The following is a 20,167-nucleotide window of genomic DNA, read 5'->3' as shown; positions in this document are numbered from 1 at the left end:
GAGCCACCATGCGTGATAATGGATTGAAAAAGAAAGCTCAAAAAGAGCAGTTAGTCAATATGCTAACTACAGACAAAATACTGAGAAAGTTGTGGAAAAAGCATTAAAACTTGACAGAATGCATCCCAAAATGCTGAATGAAAATAAGAATTAGCAGAGCCTTGACAACAAATTGACAACATTTTTTGAGCATGGAACAACCTAGAAGGGCAAAGTTAAATCAGTTAACCATGTGTCAATTAAGCCAATATTGATTGCAGGTATTGGGAAACTTCATTTCAAGTCTCAACAAGACTATTCAATCTTGCAGAGAAATAAAATGTAGGGAGAACAACAATGTCATGGACAGGTTCAGAGAAAACTTGCCAGTATCACTTCCAGGTATAGAAATAATGTCTGGTTAAAAAGAAGATTGGGAATAAAACAAAAGATTTTGAGGACTACGAGAATATAGAGAGAAATCCAGGGCTCAAATACAAATAGGAAATTAAGGAAATGTCTTTCAAAATAATACAAATTAAAAAATAAAAATGCTGAAATATTTCAAACTTGAAGTCCAGTTAACAAAAGAATTTTGTTCTGCTACAGAACTAACACAGAAGGATAATCAGGGTCTAAAACCTTTCACCTTATTTTAAGTTATGTCGGAACAAGAGACCACTAAAATGGTTGTCACAAGACTAAAATGTGAGTGAAATCAAGAGTGTGCCACTGATTTCCACCAAGCAGATTGGGAGGGTAAACAAGTATTCTTTTTAATATTAAATAGTGCAAATATCATGGAAAGTTTTGCTTCCAAGACTAACCTTACTTGGAGGACAAGATGGGGAAGCAGTCTTCTTTCTTGGCAGAGAATCGTCACAATTCAACACCTCAGTGTGATTATGCACATTTTCAACGCCTTGCCTGTAATTATTTTTACATCTGAGAAAGAGTAAATTTTAAGGCCAATAATGATCAAAACAGCATGATTCAAGCTGATGTAATATTACACTTTGCACCATAAACACAGGTTATGATCTTTTTGATATCATTATCAATTCAGACTTAACTAGTATCATTTTCACTAGACCATTTTCATTCAAGGACATTAAATAGCTTATATCTGTTCATTCACAAACAGAAACCAAACTATATGCTCAAGACTGCTGAAATTTTATTCAGATAGGAGGGGATTATTAAACAATATTAAAAATCTGCCAGGTGTTTCAGAATTCAGTTCAACAAAACTACACCTTTCTCTAGCCCAGACCAAGAATCAGAACTTTTTCCTTCCCCAAAGATTGTACAGGTGATTACACTGTAGGGTGCTTTGAAAAGCATTGATGTAGACAAAGACCCAGGACCTGATGGGATCTATCCCAGAATATTGGAAAAATATTTGCAAATTATTTAGCTTGGGCCTTGTACAAAATCTTTGTATTCTTCAGTCACAGGAGAGGCCCCAGAGGACTTCAGAATAGCCAATATTGTTTCTTTGGTTTTTTTAAAAACTGGGCGTGTGGGGAGGATGCAAAGGGATAATCAGACAAATCAGACTATTGACCTTTACATCAGTGTTTAGGAAATTATTGTAGAAGACTTTTAAAGGACAGGATTTACTCAAATTTGGAAAAATGTGGACTTATTAGAGATTGACAGCATGACTTTGTGCTGGTCAGGCCTCAAGCTTTTGACTCAGTCATACAGCATGGAAACAGGCCCTTTGGTCCAATTCATCCATGCCAATCAGGTATCCCAATCTGATCTAGACCCATTTGCCAGCTTTTGGCCCATAGCCCTGTATATCCCTTCCTATCCATATACCTCTTAAATGCTGTAATTGTCCCAGCCTCCACCACTTCCTCTAGCAGCTCATTCTATACACACACTCCCTGCATGAAAAAGGTACCCCTCAGGTCCCTTTTAAATCTTTCCCCTCTCACCTTAAAACAGTTGTCCTCTAGTTTTGGATTCCCCTGCTCTAGGAAAAAGGCTTTGCTATTCATCCTATTGATGCCCCTCATGATTTTATAAATCTCTACAAGGTCACCTGCAAAGCTAGACAGGCACTGATAATAAATGACACAGGATGATGGACGGTGCCTACATGGGCTTTAGCAAGACATTTGACAAAGTCCCTTATGGCAGGCTGGTATAAAAGTTGAAGTCACATCCACAGTGAGCTATTAAGATGTATACAGAATTGGCTTGGTCATAGAAGACTGTAGCAATGAAAAGGGTATTTTCTAACTGGAGCTCTGTGATAATGATCAGTGCCTGGAGCCCTATTGTTTATAATATGTACAAAATGATTTGGAGGAGATTGCAGATGGTCTAATTAGTAAGTTTGCAGACAAAGACTGGGGCGCTGGGGATGGGGAGGAGGATTAGCCAAGGATACAGCAGATATAGGTAGGCTAAAGACTTGGGTGGAGATGTGGCAGATGAAACTTAAGCTGGAAAGAAAAAAAGCAAGGATGGATTTTGGAACATTTAACATACGAGCGAAGTATATAGTAAATGGTACAACCCTTGGAGCACGAAGAAAGAAAAAAAATAAATTAACAAAAAAAAAATTGGAACAGTCATGTGCAGCTGTACAGAACATTAGATAACCACATTTAGAATATTGCGTATAGTTCTAGTCACCACACTACCAGAAGGATGGGGAGGCTTTGGACAGTGTTCAGAAACAGTTTACCAGAATTTGCCATGAAAGATTGGAAAAACTTGGTTTGTTTTCACTTGAATGCTGAAGGCGAAGATGTGACCTGTCTGAAGTTTACAAAATTATGAGAGGCACACAGATTGGATAGTTGGAGCGCTCTCTCCTCAGCACCCCACCAGGTAGAAATATCAATTACTTGGGGGACAAAGGTTTAGGATTAAAAAAAAAGGGAAACATTTAAAAGGAGATACAAGAGGAAAGTTTTTTTTGGTTTACAGAGAGAGGGGTAAGCACCCAGAATACATCAGAGGTGGCAGAAGCAGATACAATAGCAACATTTAAGAGGCCACTTGATAGAAAAGGCAGGAAAGAGAGGGATATGGACATCACTGAGGCAAAAGGTTTTTAAATTTATAAAAGGTATCATGCATTGACTCAGGCTTGGTGGGCTGAAGGACCTATTCCCGTGCTGATTTTTATCAATTAAAGAATGGTGATAGAATGGCCAGGCATGATGGTGCGCTGTTTGGAGGGAAACTTGCATGTAATCTTGTTTCTGTGTGTGCTTGCCTTTCAGCTGAAAAGGTCATAAGTTTGGAAAATCCTTGTGAAGAACATGGATATGATGCTGCAATACATCTTCAGGAGATACACACATTTACAATTGTGTTTGAGTGATAGAAGCAAGCGGTGAAGGTGGTGGGTTAGGTGCCAATCAAGTGGTTTGTTGTACATGGACCCGGCTGCTTCAGCAAATGTGCAATCAGCAAGCACATACCCAATTCCAACCTTAAATGATTGAGATAAGGAATTAGATAAACAAACTAAGATGGTTGGGCCAAGGACACTACCTGGAGGAACTTGGAGCTGTTATGGTGTGGTGGTAGTGCTCCATAAAGTCAGGGGGTCAAGGTGGCTTAGTGGTTAGCACTGCTGCCTTAACGCCAGGGACCTGTGTTCAATTCCAGCCTTAGGTGACTCTTCCCACAATCCAATCTATGCAGATTAGGTGAATTAGCCATGCTAAATTGCTCAGTGTTCAGGTATGTGTAGGTTAGGTGCATTAGTTAGGGTTAAGTATAGAGTAATAGGTTCGGGGAATGAGTCTGGGTGGGTTACTCTTTGAACCTAGGTCCATGGCACTGGGGCGCAGCAGAGCTAGCCACTGAGCCACCATGTCATCCCCTCTGGATGGCACACTTGGTCAAATGCTCTGGAATTCAGCCATTTAGTTCATGTTTGGATCAAGGTTAGTTCAAGGTTGCAATAAGGTCAGGAGTCAAAACCCAAACAGATGATCAACAAGCAGGTTACTGCTGACTAAGTGCAGTCTGACAGGGCAATAATTTGCCAGATTGGATTTGTCCCACTTCATGAACAGGTCATCTCGAGGCAAATTTCCATGCTGTTGGGTAGATGTTAATGTTGTAGCAGTATTGGAACAGCTTGGCTAGGAACATGGCAAATTCTAGAACAGATCATTACTGCTGCTAGAATGCTACCAGAATCATTAGCCTTTCTCGTACCCGGTGCCTTCAGCTGATCCATTTTGTCACAGTTGGCTGAAAGCTATTCAAGATGTTGGGGTCAGGTTAAAATCAGCACAAGGTTTACCTTACCTTGGCTTAATGCTACAAGATTCCACAGGGGTCCAGAGTCAAGTGTTGAGTACTCCAAAGGACTACTACGACTACTACTACTCACCATCTTGGGGAGTCAGTTTTGTTGATGGAACAGGATATACCCAGGAATGGGGTGGACCAATTAGGACAGACATGAGACATTTCTTCAACCAAAGAGTGGTGCGGCTGTGGAATTCATTGCCACAGGAAGTAATTGATGCCAAAACATTGAATGTATTCAAGGGGTGGCTAGATATAGCACTTAGGGCAAATAGAACCAGGGTTTATGGGGAGAAATCAGGATTAGGCTATTGTGTTGGATGATCAGCCATGATCGTGATGGATGGCAGAGCAGGCCTGAATCTATGTTTTAATGGCGACAGTGTGCCTGGGACAGTCAGTCACAGACTCAGTCATACACACACATATGAAACTAGACTCAGAACTTAGATGGGCAGGCTGTTGTTCAACTATATTTGCAATAATGGCCTCACTTTCAGAAAACATTGATCTGCAAACCATTTACAAACTATTACCACAGTAGAATCTTTTAGACCACTCCCTCTTCACAGAAAACATGAAATATGCAAAAGGATTTTTGTATTTTGGTATTCAGAGTTATAAATGCAAATCATTGTAATGTTGGTCATGTGCTATATTTAACTTCAGGACATTAAGCTCGCCATTCAGTGGAAACCAAACATACAATCATCTTCACAAACTCACCTAAGCCTCAGATTGTCAGAATTCAGTTCAGCAGAATTGCTGCCATCTATGGAGTTATAAAACAAATAATCAACATACCAAGAAACAGGCAAAGTGATCTATTCTGATTGTAATGGTCAGCCAGTTTCAAGCTACCGTTAAATTTCAACTCATAACTTGCATTCCAATGCTCTCTCAACTCTGACTTAGTATCAATCAGGTGAGAACTGAAATGACTTCATCACTGCATAGCAAACCTGAAAATCAACGTCAGCACACCAGAAGGCATGCCAAGATCATAACAGGAGCCTCAAGGTACCTGCACAGCTTAACAGGAACATGACCACAGACAAGGTTAAAATCTGGAAGTGGCATCAGATTCCATGGGGTTGTTGACAAGAATTTAGCATGCCCATCAAAATTAGTTGCAGAGTTACAGAATGATACACACACATATGAAACTAGACTCCTTCATTGCTCCAGTATACCAAGTTATAGTCAGAAGTGACTACTGCATTCTTGTACAAGAAATGGGACAGCTATGATTTTAACAGCCCATTTTTATTTTGCTATCTTTTCGCATAGATCAGTTAACAGATTGCTAATGCAGTCACCTCAGTGGCCAGACAGATTTCTCTGTTATAAGTATATCCATCCTGAAAATAGCTGTCCAAAATGGCCAGTCAAAAATGAACTGGCTCCAAAAAACCTCAATCTTGGAAGCAAATTGTTTTAAAACTCAAACAGAGTTTTGTTTTGGCACAGAGCACAAAAATTGGTACATTTCTAATTCAGGAGAAAGGGAGGACTGCAGATGCTGGAGATCAGAGTCAAAGAATGTGGAAAAGCAGCTGGTCAGACAGCATCCAAGGAGCAGGAGAATTGTCATTTTGGGCATAAATCCATTTCTTGTGCAAGAATGCAATAGTCTCTTCTGACTATAACTTGGTATCCTGGAGCAATGAAGGGGTCTATTTGCATGTGTGCGTGCCTATGTGGCATCCTGTTACTCTGTAACTAATTTTGACGTGCACGCTAAATTCTTGTCAACAAGACTATGGAATCTGATTCCTGATGAAGGGCCTATGCCTGAAACATCAATTCTCCTACCCCTCGCATGCTGCCTGGCTGGCTGTACTATTCCAGCATCACGCTCTTCAAGATTACTGATTCACCCAAGTTAGGAATGTTCCCCAAATTCAACTCCTAAAAAGAGAAAGCTGTACAGGAAAGAGAACTCAAACATTGATGTTTTGAAAATAGTTCACATTTCAGAAGAGGAAATCCTAGAGGTCTTAGAAAATACAGTAGTCCCTCATACCCACATGGGATACGTTCTCAGACCTACGGCGGAAGCCAGAAACTGCAGGTAGAGCAAGCCCATTAATTTCCGGCAGCCCTTGGGCCCTGGAATGATTGCTATAATACGTTCAGGCTGCAGTAAACTGTGGGTAACTGAAAAGGCAGTAACACTATCTGCAGATACATGAGTTGCCCTGTATAAAAGTGGAGAAATCTCCAGGATCTAGTGTATTCCAGGACATTGTGGGAAGTTAGGGAAGAAATTGTGGGGCTCCTTGCAGAAATATTTATGTTACCTATACCAATGGGTCAGATGCTGGATGACTGGAGAGTGGCTAATTTTGTGCCTTCATTTAAAAAGGGATGCATGGAAAGCACGAGCTCTTTAGAACTCTGGATCAGTGGTGGGTAAGCTGTTGCAGGTGATTCTGAACAATAGGATTTGTGCACATTTGGAGAGACAAGGAATGATGAGAAATAGCCAGCATGGTTTTGTTCGAGGGAAATTCTATCTCAGACTTGATGGTTAATTTCTTTCAAAAGAAAACTAAGATAAATAATGGCAGCATAGAAGAAAGATACTGTTTAATTGGACTTTAGTAAAGCCTTTCACAATCGTATGTTAGACAAATTAGTAAAGCTCAATCACATTCAGGGTGAGCTTGCAAATTGGATTAACAGCAGGAGACAGAGGGTGGTGATAGAGAATTGTTTTTTTTTGATTGGAGGCCTATGACCAGCAGTGTTTCACAGGGACCAGTGCTGGGTCCACTTTTGTCTGTCATTTTAAACAAATATTAGGATGAGAACATAGGAGGCATGGCTGGTAAGTTTGTAGATGACACCAAAATTGATGGTATAGTGGAAGTGAAGGGTACCTAAGATTACAAAGAGATCTTGATCAACTGGGTTAAATGGGCTGAGGAGTGGCACATGGAGTTTAATTTGGCTAAATGAGGTGCTGCATTTTTGGTAAAAAACCAAAAAAAAAAGGGCAAGACAATTAATGGTAGTATTGTAGAACAGAGACCTTGGGGCTCAGGTACATAATTCTTTGAAGTTTGCATTGTATATAGACAGGGTGACGTTGGATAAGACTGAGGACTGAGGTTTGGCAATGGCCTGGTTATGTGAACAGAACTATGCTGAGTCATGCAGGTCTGCTAAGACTTAAAATGGAGGGAAGTCAGCAACTGCTGTCTCTACCAGATAAGGCATACACTTGGACAAAATATTTGGATTGCTCACATGCATGGATAAGTCCATGCAAGGCATACACTTGGCACAGAGAAGTGTACAAAGATGCTGAAGAAAGCCATTAGTCCAGCAGCAATTTGAAGATTCAAGTTGTAATGATTGCCCTACATCAGGAGATTTTAGATTAGAATAGATTCCCTACAGTGTGGAAACAAGCCCTTTGGCCCAACATGTCCACACCGACCCTCCGAAGAGTAACCCACCCAGACCCATTTCCCTTGACTAATGCACCTCACACTATGGGCAATTTAACATGGCCAATTCACCTGACCTGTACATCTTTGAACTGTGGGAGGAAACCAGAGCACCCGGAGGAAACCAATGCAGACACAGGAAGGATGTGCAAACTCCACACAGACAGTCGCCAGAGGCTGGAATCGAACCTGGGAACCTGGTGCTGTGAGGCAGCAGTGCTAACCACTGCATTTCAGGAAGAATAGACTTCGCTGGTACATTTCAATATACAGGAAAGTGCACAATCACTGTGAAGCCTATATTGGGTACAATGTAAAGCAACATTGCTGACCTTCAACAAATTAATTTGAGGTTGCAATGATGACTACCCAGTAAACAATATCTCAAAGCACACACTATGGCTGCAGAATTGCAAGTGGTTATTTTTATTAAAACAAAGCCACTCCACTTAATTGCCCATCGTGCACAGCTTTTCCTTATCCTCTTGGAGGAGGTGACAATCCATCCAAAATCACGAGTTTGAAATCGTTATTGCCTCACATTGGTTCAGTATCTGACTGTTCTTCCAGACTTGGCTTTTTACAAGCTTCAACACACTCTCCACAGAAAGGTCCAGTCTTTAAAAAATTAGCAACCCAAAACCATATAACTATGGCGAGTTTTTCAAAAGTAAAATTGAACTTTTAAAAAAAAATTGACCACAAACCTTTTCCCTGAAACCTTGGTGAATTTCTACAAGCTTGCAGCCGAGACACATTCTCAAGATTGGCCTTCACAATTTTTGTGGCATTTCTAGTGCATCGAGGACTGTGCTTTTCAGGACCCTGCAGATAAATAGAACAAAAAGAGTGTCGTTTGCATGATTGCTCACATCGCTAATTAAACTACTATAGAAGTTAAATGCCAAAAGTTTAGAAGAGCAATACAATTTGAATGATACCTACCAACATGACTGGTTGATTTTGATTTGGTTCAGTCACTTCAACACTGCAATGACAAAACATTGTTCTAAGTATGCTATAATTTTTTTCAACATTTTGAACTAAAGATCAGAACAAATACTGTTAAGCCTTTTGATAAAAAGGTATGTCATAGAAATCTTCTGACAAGTGAAAGAAACTTGCAATTTAATACAACTTGCAACTCTTGAATTTATTTCCAAAACACACATTAAATTTTTAGATTAAGCCACTTTATGGCCATCTCAAAAGTACTGCAAAAACAAAATGAAATTAATCTACTTTTCTGTTTAAAGTTATCCAGGAGGAGTCAAAATAAATTTTCTTTCCTCAGGATTGCTTTTTGAAATTACCCTAAGGGCAGTATCTTTTGACTAAGGGGCATCATTTTCATGCTCACTAACTCCTTTGTTAGGTCATACTCACGTGGTGACATATCCTTAAAATCCAGAAAGTATTATCTTTAGATTGAATATACAGCAAGGAAAAAAAAAAACAAGACTACATAATTAATTCCTTAAAGCTTGATATCCATGAGCCAGGTCTTGGTATTTGGTTTCCTACAACACATGTTTTATAAAATAATTTGAAATGAATACATTGCCCTTACTATTTCCAAAAATGAAAATTTTGGCACAAAAACGCATCTCATATGCAACCACTTATAATTTAATTGAAAAGGATGCAGACTCATCATACAGCACGGGAACAGGCCCTTTCGTCCAACCAGTCCACTCCAACTATGCTCCCAAACTAAAACTAGTTCCACCTGCTTGCACCGGGCCTCGTTTTGTTCTATTTCACATTTCTTTCCCTTCACGATGTATGTTTTCAGTACACACTTCAAACAGACATCGCTACTAATTTTCACAGGTCCAAAAAGTACAAAAGGAAATTGACACAAACTAATGTTGCAGCACCAAGCTACCAATCAGACAATGCGTGGCTCCAGACCCAGACTCCAAACTCCCATCCCCATGAACTGGCACTCATGCAAAGTCTATCTAGCTCTCACTTCCCTTCAAAACAACACCCAAATTCACCTATGCTATCCCAATGAAAAGGTGAAAGATCAACCATCCTAACTGCATGTACAACATCCAGGTCAAGAGAAGGGAGAGGCCAAAATAACAGCTACCCCAGGCTCTGCTCCTGGTCTCATTGTTAGGTCCATTTGCCTCCTCCGCGTTTTTGCATTCTCCTCCTTGGCCACATTGCAACACAATTGGTCATGGGGCAGCCAAAAGAATCCTGGCATGACAGCAGCAATACCAGCCAGAATAAGTGCACCAACTCCTTCAAATCACAGGTGCCAGTTCTTGCTGCTCCTCCAATCATAACATGAGGGGAACAGAAGGAGGGAAACTTGATGAAGGGACTGGACCAAGAAAGTATGATTTTTTTTCTGTTTTGATGCCCATTTGTAGTAAAGACCACCATAAAACATGGTAATACATATTTGGTACAATTCCTTTATTTTCAGCTTTGAGCCTCACAATGATAGAATCCCTACAGTGAGGAAACAAGCTAGTTGACCCAACAAGTACACACCAACCGTCCAAACAGTAACCCACCCAGACCCATTCCCCTACTCCTATTACTCTACATTTCCTCTGACTAATGCACCTTGCCCACACATCCTGAATCCTTGGGGCAATTTAGCATGGCCAATTCACCTAACCTTCACATCTGTGAGAGGAAACCAGAACATTGGAGGGAACCCATGCAGACATGGGGAGAACGTACAAACTCCAGACAGACAGTCACCTGAGACTGGAACCGAACCTGGGACTCTGGTGTTGAGGCAGCAGTGCTAACCACTGAGCCACTGCACCACCCAAAGACTAAACCTTCCACCTCTACACTGAATTTATCCAAAAACATTACATTGAAACTCATTTAGTAAAAAGGGTTACAAATTACTTTCAGCACTGTACAAATGTGACAAACCAAAAGAAAAACGGTTTGGAGGATGCAACAAGTTTCCAATAAGTGAGAAGGGCAACTTTATCACAATCACATAGCACTGTTTGGTGGCTGATCACAGAATCCCTACATTGTGGAAGCAGTCTGTTCGGCCCATTGGAGTCTGCAAAGAGCATCCCGTCCAGACCCACACCATTCCCGTAACCCTGCATTTCACATGGCCAATCAATCTAGCCCGCAAACCTTGCGTGTAGGAAGAAACCAGAACACCCAGAGAGAACCCACACAAACACAATGCGTAAAATCCACAAACACAGTCATCGAAGGCTGGAGTTGAACCTTGGTCTCTAGCACAGAGAGGCAATAGTGCTAACCACTGAGCCACTACAATCACCCCTAACTTTAAGCTAAAAGAAAGGATGTCCAACTCAGCCAAGGAATCTTCAGCCCAAAATCACATCCAACAACCTTTGCCGAAGTGTTGCTCACTACTTGAGTCCTGGGATGGCAGGACTGACGTAAAAGGAGAGAAGAGTCAGTTAAGATTCTACTCACTGGAGTTTAGAAGAATGAGAGTGAATTGCAGAGAAACTTACGAACTTCAAAGGGATTGGACAGGTTAGATGTTTGATGGTAGGAGAGCCCAGAACGAGGGATCATGTTGAAAAATAAGGGGCACCCCTTTTAGGGTTGAGATGAGGAAAACTTTCTTCATCTAGGGTTGTGATCCTGTTGAATTCATCTCATTACCACAAAGTGGTGAGGCCAAAATATAGTGTTTTCTCAAGAAGGAGGTAACAAAGCTGTTACAGCTGGAGGAATCAAGGGATATTTGGTGGGGCGATGTAAAGTTTAGATACTGAGCTCCATGATCATCCATAATACAGGAATTCCCTGCTTTTCGAACATTCACTTTACATAATTTCGCTTTTAAGAAAGATCTACATTAGTACCTGTTTTTGAAAATCCAAAGAGGATTTTTGTTTTCACACAAACAAAAGCGATGTTTTCCCATATAAATCATGCACCTTGGCTTCACACCATTTTTGGCTTATGAAAGGTTTCCTGGGAACATTCTATTTTCAGATAGTGGGGGCTACCTGTATTAAAGATTAGCAGAGTAGACACGAGGGCTTGAATGGCCGACATTCCATCCCCGTCTTCTATATTTAAATTTAACTTTCATCTAAGCAGCTGAAGTGATCCTTAGCGGCCCAGATAAAAGTGAAATCATCTGGCCAATCCCAATGATGCAATTATATTTCCAGGATCTTGATCCAGACGCTTTTGCCAACAATTAATGTACTTTCTTCGGTCATATACTGTACCGAATTGTTGAATTTCTTCTGTCAATTGAGATAGAAGGTTCACAAAAATAACAAATCAGGGCAAAGATATCACCCTGCTCACCTTCAATTACATAGGAGATTAATTCTCATCTTTGTATTGCCTCTTGCACTGCCGCCTACAGCAGCTGCAATTCTGAGATGCAAGAATGTGGATAGCACTTGATAGTGCCATCAGCAGTTGTCCCAAGATAATGGTGCTAGACCTCCTCAAACCATGGTACCCTTGCAGCAAAAGGCATGATGTGGCCAGCTTTTATATTTATTTCCATCACTTTTGAAGGTGCACAAGAGGCAATGTTTAATGCTCCATTTGTTAGCCTGAAAACAAAAACATAACTCTCTACTCTAAAAGCATTACAGGAAAGAAAAGTTGCAATTTCTTTAGCACGGCTGTGAAAAAGCAATGGGCCTTAAGAATCCATTCCCCTACCCCCAAGCCATAATTTCTATATTCAGGAATGGTTTCTATGGACTGGAAAGTAGCAAAGTATATTTCTCTATTCAAGTAGGAGGTTGTAGAAAACAGGAATCTGAAATCCAGTTAACTGGATATCCATGGTTAGGAAGATGTTACAAATTGGTTAGAGATTATAGATGTGCACTTAGTCAAATAACTCAGAAACAGACCCTTCCATCCAGTTAGTCCATGCCAACCACATTTCCAAACTAAACAAAATTTATATATCTTTAAAAAACCCAAGTTAAATTGGAAGAGTCAGCATGGTTTCAAAGGAAAGTCATGTTTAACCAATTTCCTTTCTGGAAGGAATAAAGTCACCACAGTGCTAGCAGAGCATAGGCTGCCCTCTCAGAGAAATGACTGGTTTAACCAGAGGGTCACCACACCTCAAGCAAAGGAGGAGGTCAAGAAGGTGGACAGCTGGTACAGTAATTGCACTTGTACTGCACCATGAACTAGCCCATTCATTCCAACTGAGCTAACTGACCAGAGGGAACAATATGCATTGTGAATGAAGGAACACAGGAGGCATACAACATTTGGGTTTAAAAAGGCATTGAATATGGTGCCATAAAGATTAATGTGAAAAATAAAAACAAATTGTATGGGATAATAAGTATGGATAGAAGTACAGCTGACAAAATAGATTATGCATAAGTGGACCCTTGCCTGATTATCAGCATGTGACGAGTAGGGTCCCCAGTGTCTGTGCTGTGGCTTCAACATTTTTCTTAAAGATCAATTTCTATGAATGACTTTAATGAGGGGAGCAAAAAAATGGCAGATATATTTACAGAACACACAAAAACAGGGAGGAAAAAGTTAAGCTGTGAAGACTAAGGAGGTTACAGATGGATATAAATTGAATGGGTGGGAAAAAAAAACTGGGAGGGATCTGATGTGAGAAAATGTGAAGTTGATCCTTTCAGCAGGAAAGAATGAAAAAGTAGATCATCTTAATTGGAGAATGACTGCAGAAATTCCAAAGGTGCAGAGAGATTTGGACATTCTGGTGCAGGAGCTTTTATGCAGGTACAGTATGCAATCAAAAAAGCTTGTTGTCCTTTGAGGGGAACAGAACATAAAATGCTTCAGTTGTTTAATGAGGATTACGCTTCAGTTATGCAGGACATCGTTGGACCAAATCTTGAACATGATATGCAGCTATAGTATTTTTATTTAAGTGATGTAAATGTATTGGAGATGGCTTACAAGATGACTGTTTGAAGTGAGTGGGTTGACTTGGAAGGACTGACCTTGTTTCCACTGCAGATTTAAGAATGACAGTGACTTGATTGAAACAAAACAGGATCCTGAACAATCTTGACAAGATGGATGCAGAAATGATGTTTCCTCATACGGGTCAGTGCAGAATTAAAAGTGGCAGTTGCCCTTTCAGGCAAGGGATGAGGGGAACCTTTTCCGCAAGTGTTGTGGTACTTTAGAACACAGCTTCACAAAGTGATGAAGGTGGGATTATTAAATCTTTTTACGACAGGAGTGGATAAAAATGTTAGACAGGGGAATCTAAAGGTTTTGTTTTTTAAATATAAAAAAAGGTTATGGGGTAGATGTAAATGTAGAATTCAAAGCAAACAGATTAGCCATTCTTTTCCTGAATGGCTGAGCAGGTTTGAAGGACAAATGGCCTACTTCAGCTTCTATTTCATATGTTTGCATAATATTTGAACAAGGTCCAAGCAAGTTGCATCAACTGCAAAGTGATCAATTGTACATTTCTTAGATATTAACATATACTGGTTCACATGATTTGAGTGCACCAATGGCAGGCAGTTTGAAACACAGACACCACATGAGACAGACACAAAAGAGCCAGAGGCAAAAAGAACTACAGCAAAGGAACTGAGAATGTGAAGGTACAGATGCAGACAAAAACAAATATGGAGACTGAAGCAGGAATACAATGAGAGAAGCAAATCACGCAGGAAGTAGTCAGCTTGTCAAAAGCGAAAAAAAAGGAGCTCTGAGATAATGTGCAAGCTAGCCAAAAAAATATAAACGCTTTAAAACGTGAGTAACTTTGAGATGCTAAAACTTGGTTCTCCTGGCTACTTCTTTGTTGTACCACTCCCTGTGAACCAGGTTCCCTTAGAGAGAAGCTTATCAGTTTCTGGGCAAAAATATGGAGCAGCATCCTGGAATTTTCTTTTTAAAGAAGTACCATAGAATTCATCAACATTACAAAAGTGGGTGAACCGACTGTTTAAAAGAAAATAAAAGAAGTATGGGCCTTTAGAAATATCTATTCTTTGAAAATGTCACAATTTGTCTCAGCTGCTATGGTGGAATTTAATCACTTAGCCCAGACCCAGGAGGCCCAGGTTCAAGTCCCACCTGTTTCAGATGTTTTAGAAAATATCTCGATCACAGAATAGACTTAGGTATGTAGACCATACATTCCAAAGACTGGCAGACCATATCCAACAGCATATCACTTCAACTATTTGCATTTAACAAGGCGTTGATCATGTTTAGACAGGCGTCCAACATCGATTCTGCACTTGAATTATCCCTTGTGTGCACAAAATTATGTTGTTAATTTAGGATGGTCAGGCATGCAGTGTGGCACATACCTGTACTGGAAGCTACATATTAATATATAAGGCCCTATTCTTTAGAGGCAAGAGAACATGTACACACAGTTTGCCCATTTCAACTCCATAAAAGTCATGACAACCAGGTTCTCAATCCTATTTTAGTGACCATATTTCTCTAAATTAAATTCAACTGTTTACACTATTTATCTTTTAGTTACTGTACAAAACAAATCTCAGGTTCAAATGTGGTGTTCATAATTGGTTTGAAAAGTTGTAATGCATTGTAGACAAAAATGCATCCTGTTCATAAGATCATTTACCATTGTCCTGACCAGAATCAATTAGCCTGTTTAAGATTTAAACAAAGCCTGGCAGGGAACAGTCAACCATTATTATTTACTGCATTTATCATGGCAAGACCTCTAACAAGACCCCATTTGCCATCCAGTCAGCACTCCCCTCTCTCACACACAGTATATACATGTAGCTTTCCCCTGAGAACAATTTGCAAGAATATCAGGTTGAGTATAAGACAAAACAGTCTGGCAAAATGTCTTTTTTTGTCCCCCCCCCGCAAAGACATATTTAAAAATAAAGACTTAAGCACGGTGGAAATCATTCCTGTGCGAAGTGCGTCTTTCACATTTGGACAGTTTTCATCTTCTACCACCCTTGACTACAACAATGGTCACAAACTTTCAGATATGGTACCAACGTTTGGGTAAATGAACTATGCAGCTTAAAATCTGAAGCCTTGCAGAAAATTCTTAAAAAGGTTTCAAAGCACTTTGATATTGTATAACACCTAGTAACCAGACTCACTGGCAATCACCGAAAACAGGATGCATTTTGTCTACAAAGAAGTAGAACATTTCAAAACAATTAGAGTCAGATGTACAGCACGGAAACAGACCCTTCAGTCGATCTCGTTCATTCCGACCAGTTATCCCAACCCAATCTAATCCCACCTGCCAGCTCTTGGCCCATATCCCTCCAAAGCTGAAAGTGTGTTGTTGGAAAAGCACAGCAGGTCAGGCAGCATCCAAGGAACAGGAACAGGAGGATGCTGCCAGACCTGCCGCGCTTTTCCAACAACACATTTTCAGCTCTGATCTCCAGCATCTGCAGTCCTCACTTTCTCCTCCATATCCCTCCAAACCCTTCTTATTCATATACCCATCCAGATGCCTTTTAAATGTTGCAATTGTAGTAGCCTCCACCATTTCCATACACGTACCACCCTCTGCATTTAAAAAAATCACCCCTTAGGTCTCTATTATATCTTTCCCTTCTCACCCTAAACATATGCCCTCTAGTTTTGGGCTGCCCAACCCCAGGGAAAAGACTTTGTCTATTTATCCTATCCATACCCCTCATGACTTTATAAACCTTTATAAGGTCACCCCTCAGCCTCCGACACTCCAGAGAAAGCAGCCATAGCCTATTCAACCTCTCCCTATAGCTCAAATCCTCCAACCCTGGCAACATCCTTGTAAATATTTTCTGAACCCTTTCAAGTTTCACATCTTTCCCGTAGGAAGGAGACCAGAATTGCACGCAATATTCCAACAGAGGCCTAACCAATGTCCTGTACAGCCACAACATGACCTCCCAACTCCTGTACTCAATACTCTGACCAATAAAGGAAAGCATACCAAACGCCTTCTTCACTATCCTATCTACCCATGACTCTACTTTCAAGGAGTTATGAACCTGCACTCCTAGGTCTCTTCGTTCAGCAACACTCCCTAGGACCTTACCATTAAGTGTATAAGTCCTGCTAAGATTTGCTTTCTCAAAATGCAGCACCTCACATTTATTTAAGTTAAGTCCATCTGCCACTTCTGAGCCAATTGGCCCATCTGATGAAAATCCCATTGTAATCAGAGGTAACCTTCTTCGCTGTCCACCGCACCTCCAATTTTGGTGTCATCTGCAATCTTATTAACTATACCTCTTATGCTCGCATCCAAATAATTTATATAAATGACGAAACGTAGTGGACCCACCACTGATCCTTGTGGCACTCCACTGGTCACATACCTCCAGTCTGAAAAACAACCCTCACCAACACACCCTGACTTCTATAGACAATAACACAATAAAACATAGGAGTGGAAGGAAGGCCATTCGGCCCATCGAGTCCACTCCGCCATTCAATAATGGCTGATGGGCATTTCAACTCCACTTACCCGCATTCTCACCGTAGCCCTTAATTCCTTGTGACATCAAGAACTTATCAATCTCTGCCTTGAAGACATTTAGCATCCTGGCCTCCACTGCACTCTACTGCAATGAATTCCACAAACAAACTCTTCGGCCCAACAAGTCTGCCGTAGAGCAATCCACCCAGACCCATTACCCTACATTCACCCCTTCACCTAACACCATGTGCAATTTAGGGCATGGCCCATTCACCTAACCTGCACATTTTTGTGTTGTGGGAGGAAACCAGAGCAACCAGAGGAAACCAGAGCAACCAGAGGAAACCCACACAGACACAGGGAGAATATGCAAACTCCACACAGACAGTTGCCTGAAGCGGGAATTGAACCCAGGTCTCTGGCACTGTGAGGCAGCAATGCTAGTTGTTTTACAAGGATGCTGCCAGGATTGGAGGATTTGAGCTATAGGGAGAGGTTGAATAGGCTATGGCTACTTTCTCTGGAGCGTCAGAGGCTGAGGGGTGACCTCATAAAGATTCATAAAGTCATGAGGGGTATGGATAGGATAAATAGACAAAGTCTTTTCCCTGGGGTTGGGCAGCCCAGAACTAGAGGGCATATGTTTAGGGTGAGAGGGGAAAGATATAAAAGAGACCTAAGGGGCAATTTCTTTTCATGGGTGGTACGTGTATGGAATGAGCTGCCAGAGGAACTGGTGGAGGCTGTTACAATGAGCACAGTGGCACAACAGTACTATCTTTGAGCAGTTCTGTATCCAAATGGTGAGTTCTCCCTGTATTCCGTGAGATCTAACCTTGCTAGCCAGTCTCCCATGGGGAACCTTGTCGAACGCCTGATAGGTCCATGTAGATCACATCGACCACTCTGCCTTCCTCAATCCTCTTTGAGTTTTTTGAAGAAGGAACAATCAAGTTTGAGACATGAGTTCCCATGCACAAAGCCATGCTGACTATCCCTAAATCAGACTTTGCCTTTAAATGAATAACAAATTGAAGTTTGAAATTTTCAAGTAGTGACTAAAAAGGTAATTAACACAAACAAGTTGGACTTCAATTAGAGAAATAAAGTCACTAAAATAGAGCTTGTGAACCTGGTTGAGAAAGGATTTAGCAATCAAAGTCGGCAGAGTTCCCCATGTAAGAGCTATGCTACAAATCTAATAGTTAGTGAATGCTAACTAGGAACAGGATCGTTTGGTGACTGTGTTGTACTAGCCTATAGCATAATCTATAAAACGCACTTGGGAAGGAAGCAGAGAGCAACTTGCATTTGTGATTGGACTCCAGTTAAAGCAATTACCTCCAGGACAAGGTTAGTATTACTGCTGTGGTTTCTACATTGAAACTAGTTTCTTGGGAGAGTTATAGAGGAAGACATCTTCCAGAGGAGATCTCCTTTAAGGGATGACAATTTTTTTAAAAATGGATTATACTTCATTCAGCCACAAGCCAGCTACTCAAAAGACAAATCTCACCATTCTTCTTCCATATTTTTCTTCAATTTCTGAATAGAGTTATGATCTAAGGACAAAAGGAAAGGAAATAAATCAAAAGTGAAAAGAACGTTGGTATAAAACAAAACTTGCAGTGTCAAAAAGCTCAATCAAGTATTAGGTAAAGATTCAAGAAGCTGATACAAATAAAGTCTGTAGAATTAAACAGTCCAACAATATTCTAAAATTTGGAAGAATATGTATAGGTTAGTCAGGGGAAATGTAGTGTAATAGGAGAAATGAGTCTGGGTGGGATATTCTTTAGAGGATTGGTGTGGATCTGTTGGGCCAAAGGGCCTATTTCCACACTGTAGGGATTCTGTGAAATGTTTAATGTTCAAAATCATCCTCATGAAGAGAATGAGAAACAGTACTAGATTCAAATTTCAAATTATTGAAAATTTTGAAAATTCATTGGGTAGAGTGAGGAATTGGGGTTGAAATACTAAAAAAAAACAGGATTGCTGCTTAAAGTCACTACTGAAACATGAATGCAAAGCACAGTGTGCCTTTTATAATCTGGATTTATTTTCTCACTGTTAATGAACCTGTATAATCTTGTATAATTTCACTATCCTTGCTCAATTAGTTTGGCATATTAAATCGCTATTTTAAAATATTTTGCTGGCTCTTTCCACATTTGGCTTTTCATTAAACTACAGCAACAGAGTCAAGAGACCGAATCCACAAAATCTGTATTTCTCGGAAGAAAAAGCAGAAACCTCCAGTAAAAGGACTTTTTGTTCCAAAATCTGAAGGAAAGAAAAGGGCAATCATACTGCTCAAGAACCAGTCAGCATACAGAGGCAATGAATGGACAATAGGAAAAGCTAAACATATGCTCTTTGATCCGAAAGGTAAAAATGGAATTAACCAGATCTAGACTATCAGTTTTAAATAGAAAATTACCTTCATCATAATTAATGAAATATTGTGGCCAGGTTAGTTTAGGTTTCTAATAATTCTAAAATTTCATTTGTTGGCAACAGCCCATCTAAGTCATCCTTGAAACCCAAAAGAAACTTACAACCTTTTTTGGTTAGTGCTGCATTTCATAATTTCTTTAGAAATGAAGGGCAATTAATTAGATTCTTTAGGCTTAAAAGAAACCTTTGTACAATGGAAGAGCTGACATAAGATTCAATTTGACAGAAATTTGGCAAAAGTCCAAGGAGAATTCAAGATAGTCAATTATTCTTGACAGAGTTTCTTTAAATTCTGGGTAGTTATAGCTTTTCCTTGTAACCCCTTCACTAATACAGCAAGGAGGTGATGTTAAAGATTTATACGAGTCACAGATTAGACTTTGCCTGGATTATTATGTATGGTTATGGGTACTGCAGAAGAATAAGGTAAACACATTGCATAGAGTACAGAAAAGACTTACATAAATAGCTGCAGAGATGAGAATTTTCAGTGATAATGGATAAATTGGAGAAGCTGGACTATTCTCTGGAGAGAGTAGATCGGATTGATGTTTGCAAAATCATAGGGCGCTGAATCAAG

General features: G+C 40.2%; 1 protein-coding gene across 5 annotated transcripts in view; it reads right to left on the bottom strand.

Annotated features, from left to right (window-relative positions):
- Positions 1–20,167, bottom strand: part of LOC140493563 (inner centromere protein B-like) — a 58,470-nt gene that overhangs the window by 25,732 nt on the left and 12,571 nt on the right. For all 5 annotated transcript variants that reach the window (XM_072592128.1, XM_072592127.1, XM_072592129.1 and 2 more), the window contains exons 5-9: positions 18,644–18,689; positions 8,676–8,718; positions 8,438–8,555; positions 4,999–5,044; positions 807–924 (exon numbers count right to left, since the gene is read on the bottom strand). In XM_072592128.1, the coding sequence (XP_072448229.1) occupies positions 807–924; positions 4,999–5,044; positions 8,438–8,555; positions 8,676–8,718; positions 18,644–18,689 (371 nt within the window). The remainder of the gene's footprint in view (positions 1–806; positions 925–4,998; positions 5,045–8,437; positions 8,556–8,675; positions 8,719–18,643; positions 18,690–20,167) is intronic.

This window comes from Chiloscyllium punctatum, chromosome 22 (genome assembly GCF_047496795.1).
Source record: "Chiloscyllium punctatum isolate Juve2018m chromosome 22, sChiPun1.3, whole genome shotgun sequence".
NCBI lineage: Eukaryota > Metazoa > Chordata > Chondrichthyes > Orectolobiformes > Hemiscylliidae > Chiloscyllium > Chiloscyllium punctatum.
This window is presented reverse-complemented; position numbering and strand designations above follow the sequence as displayed.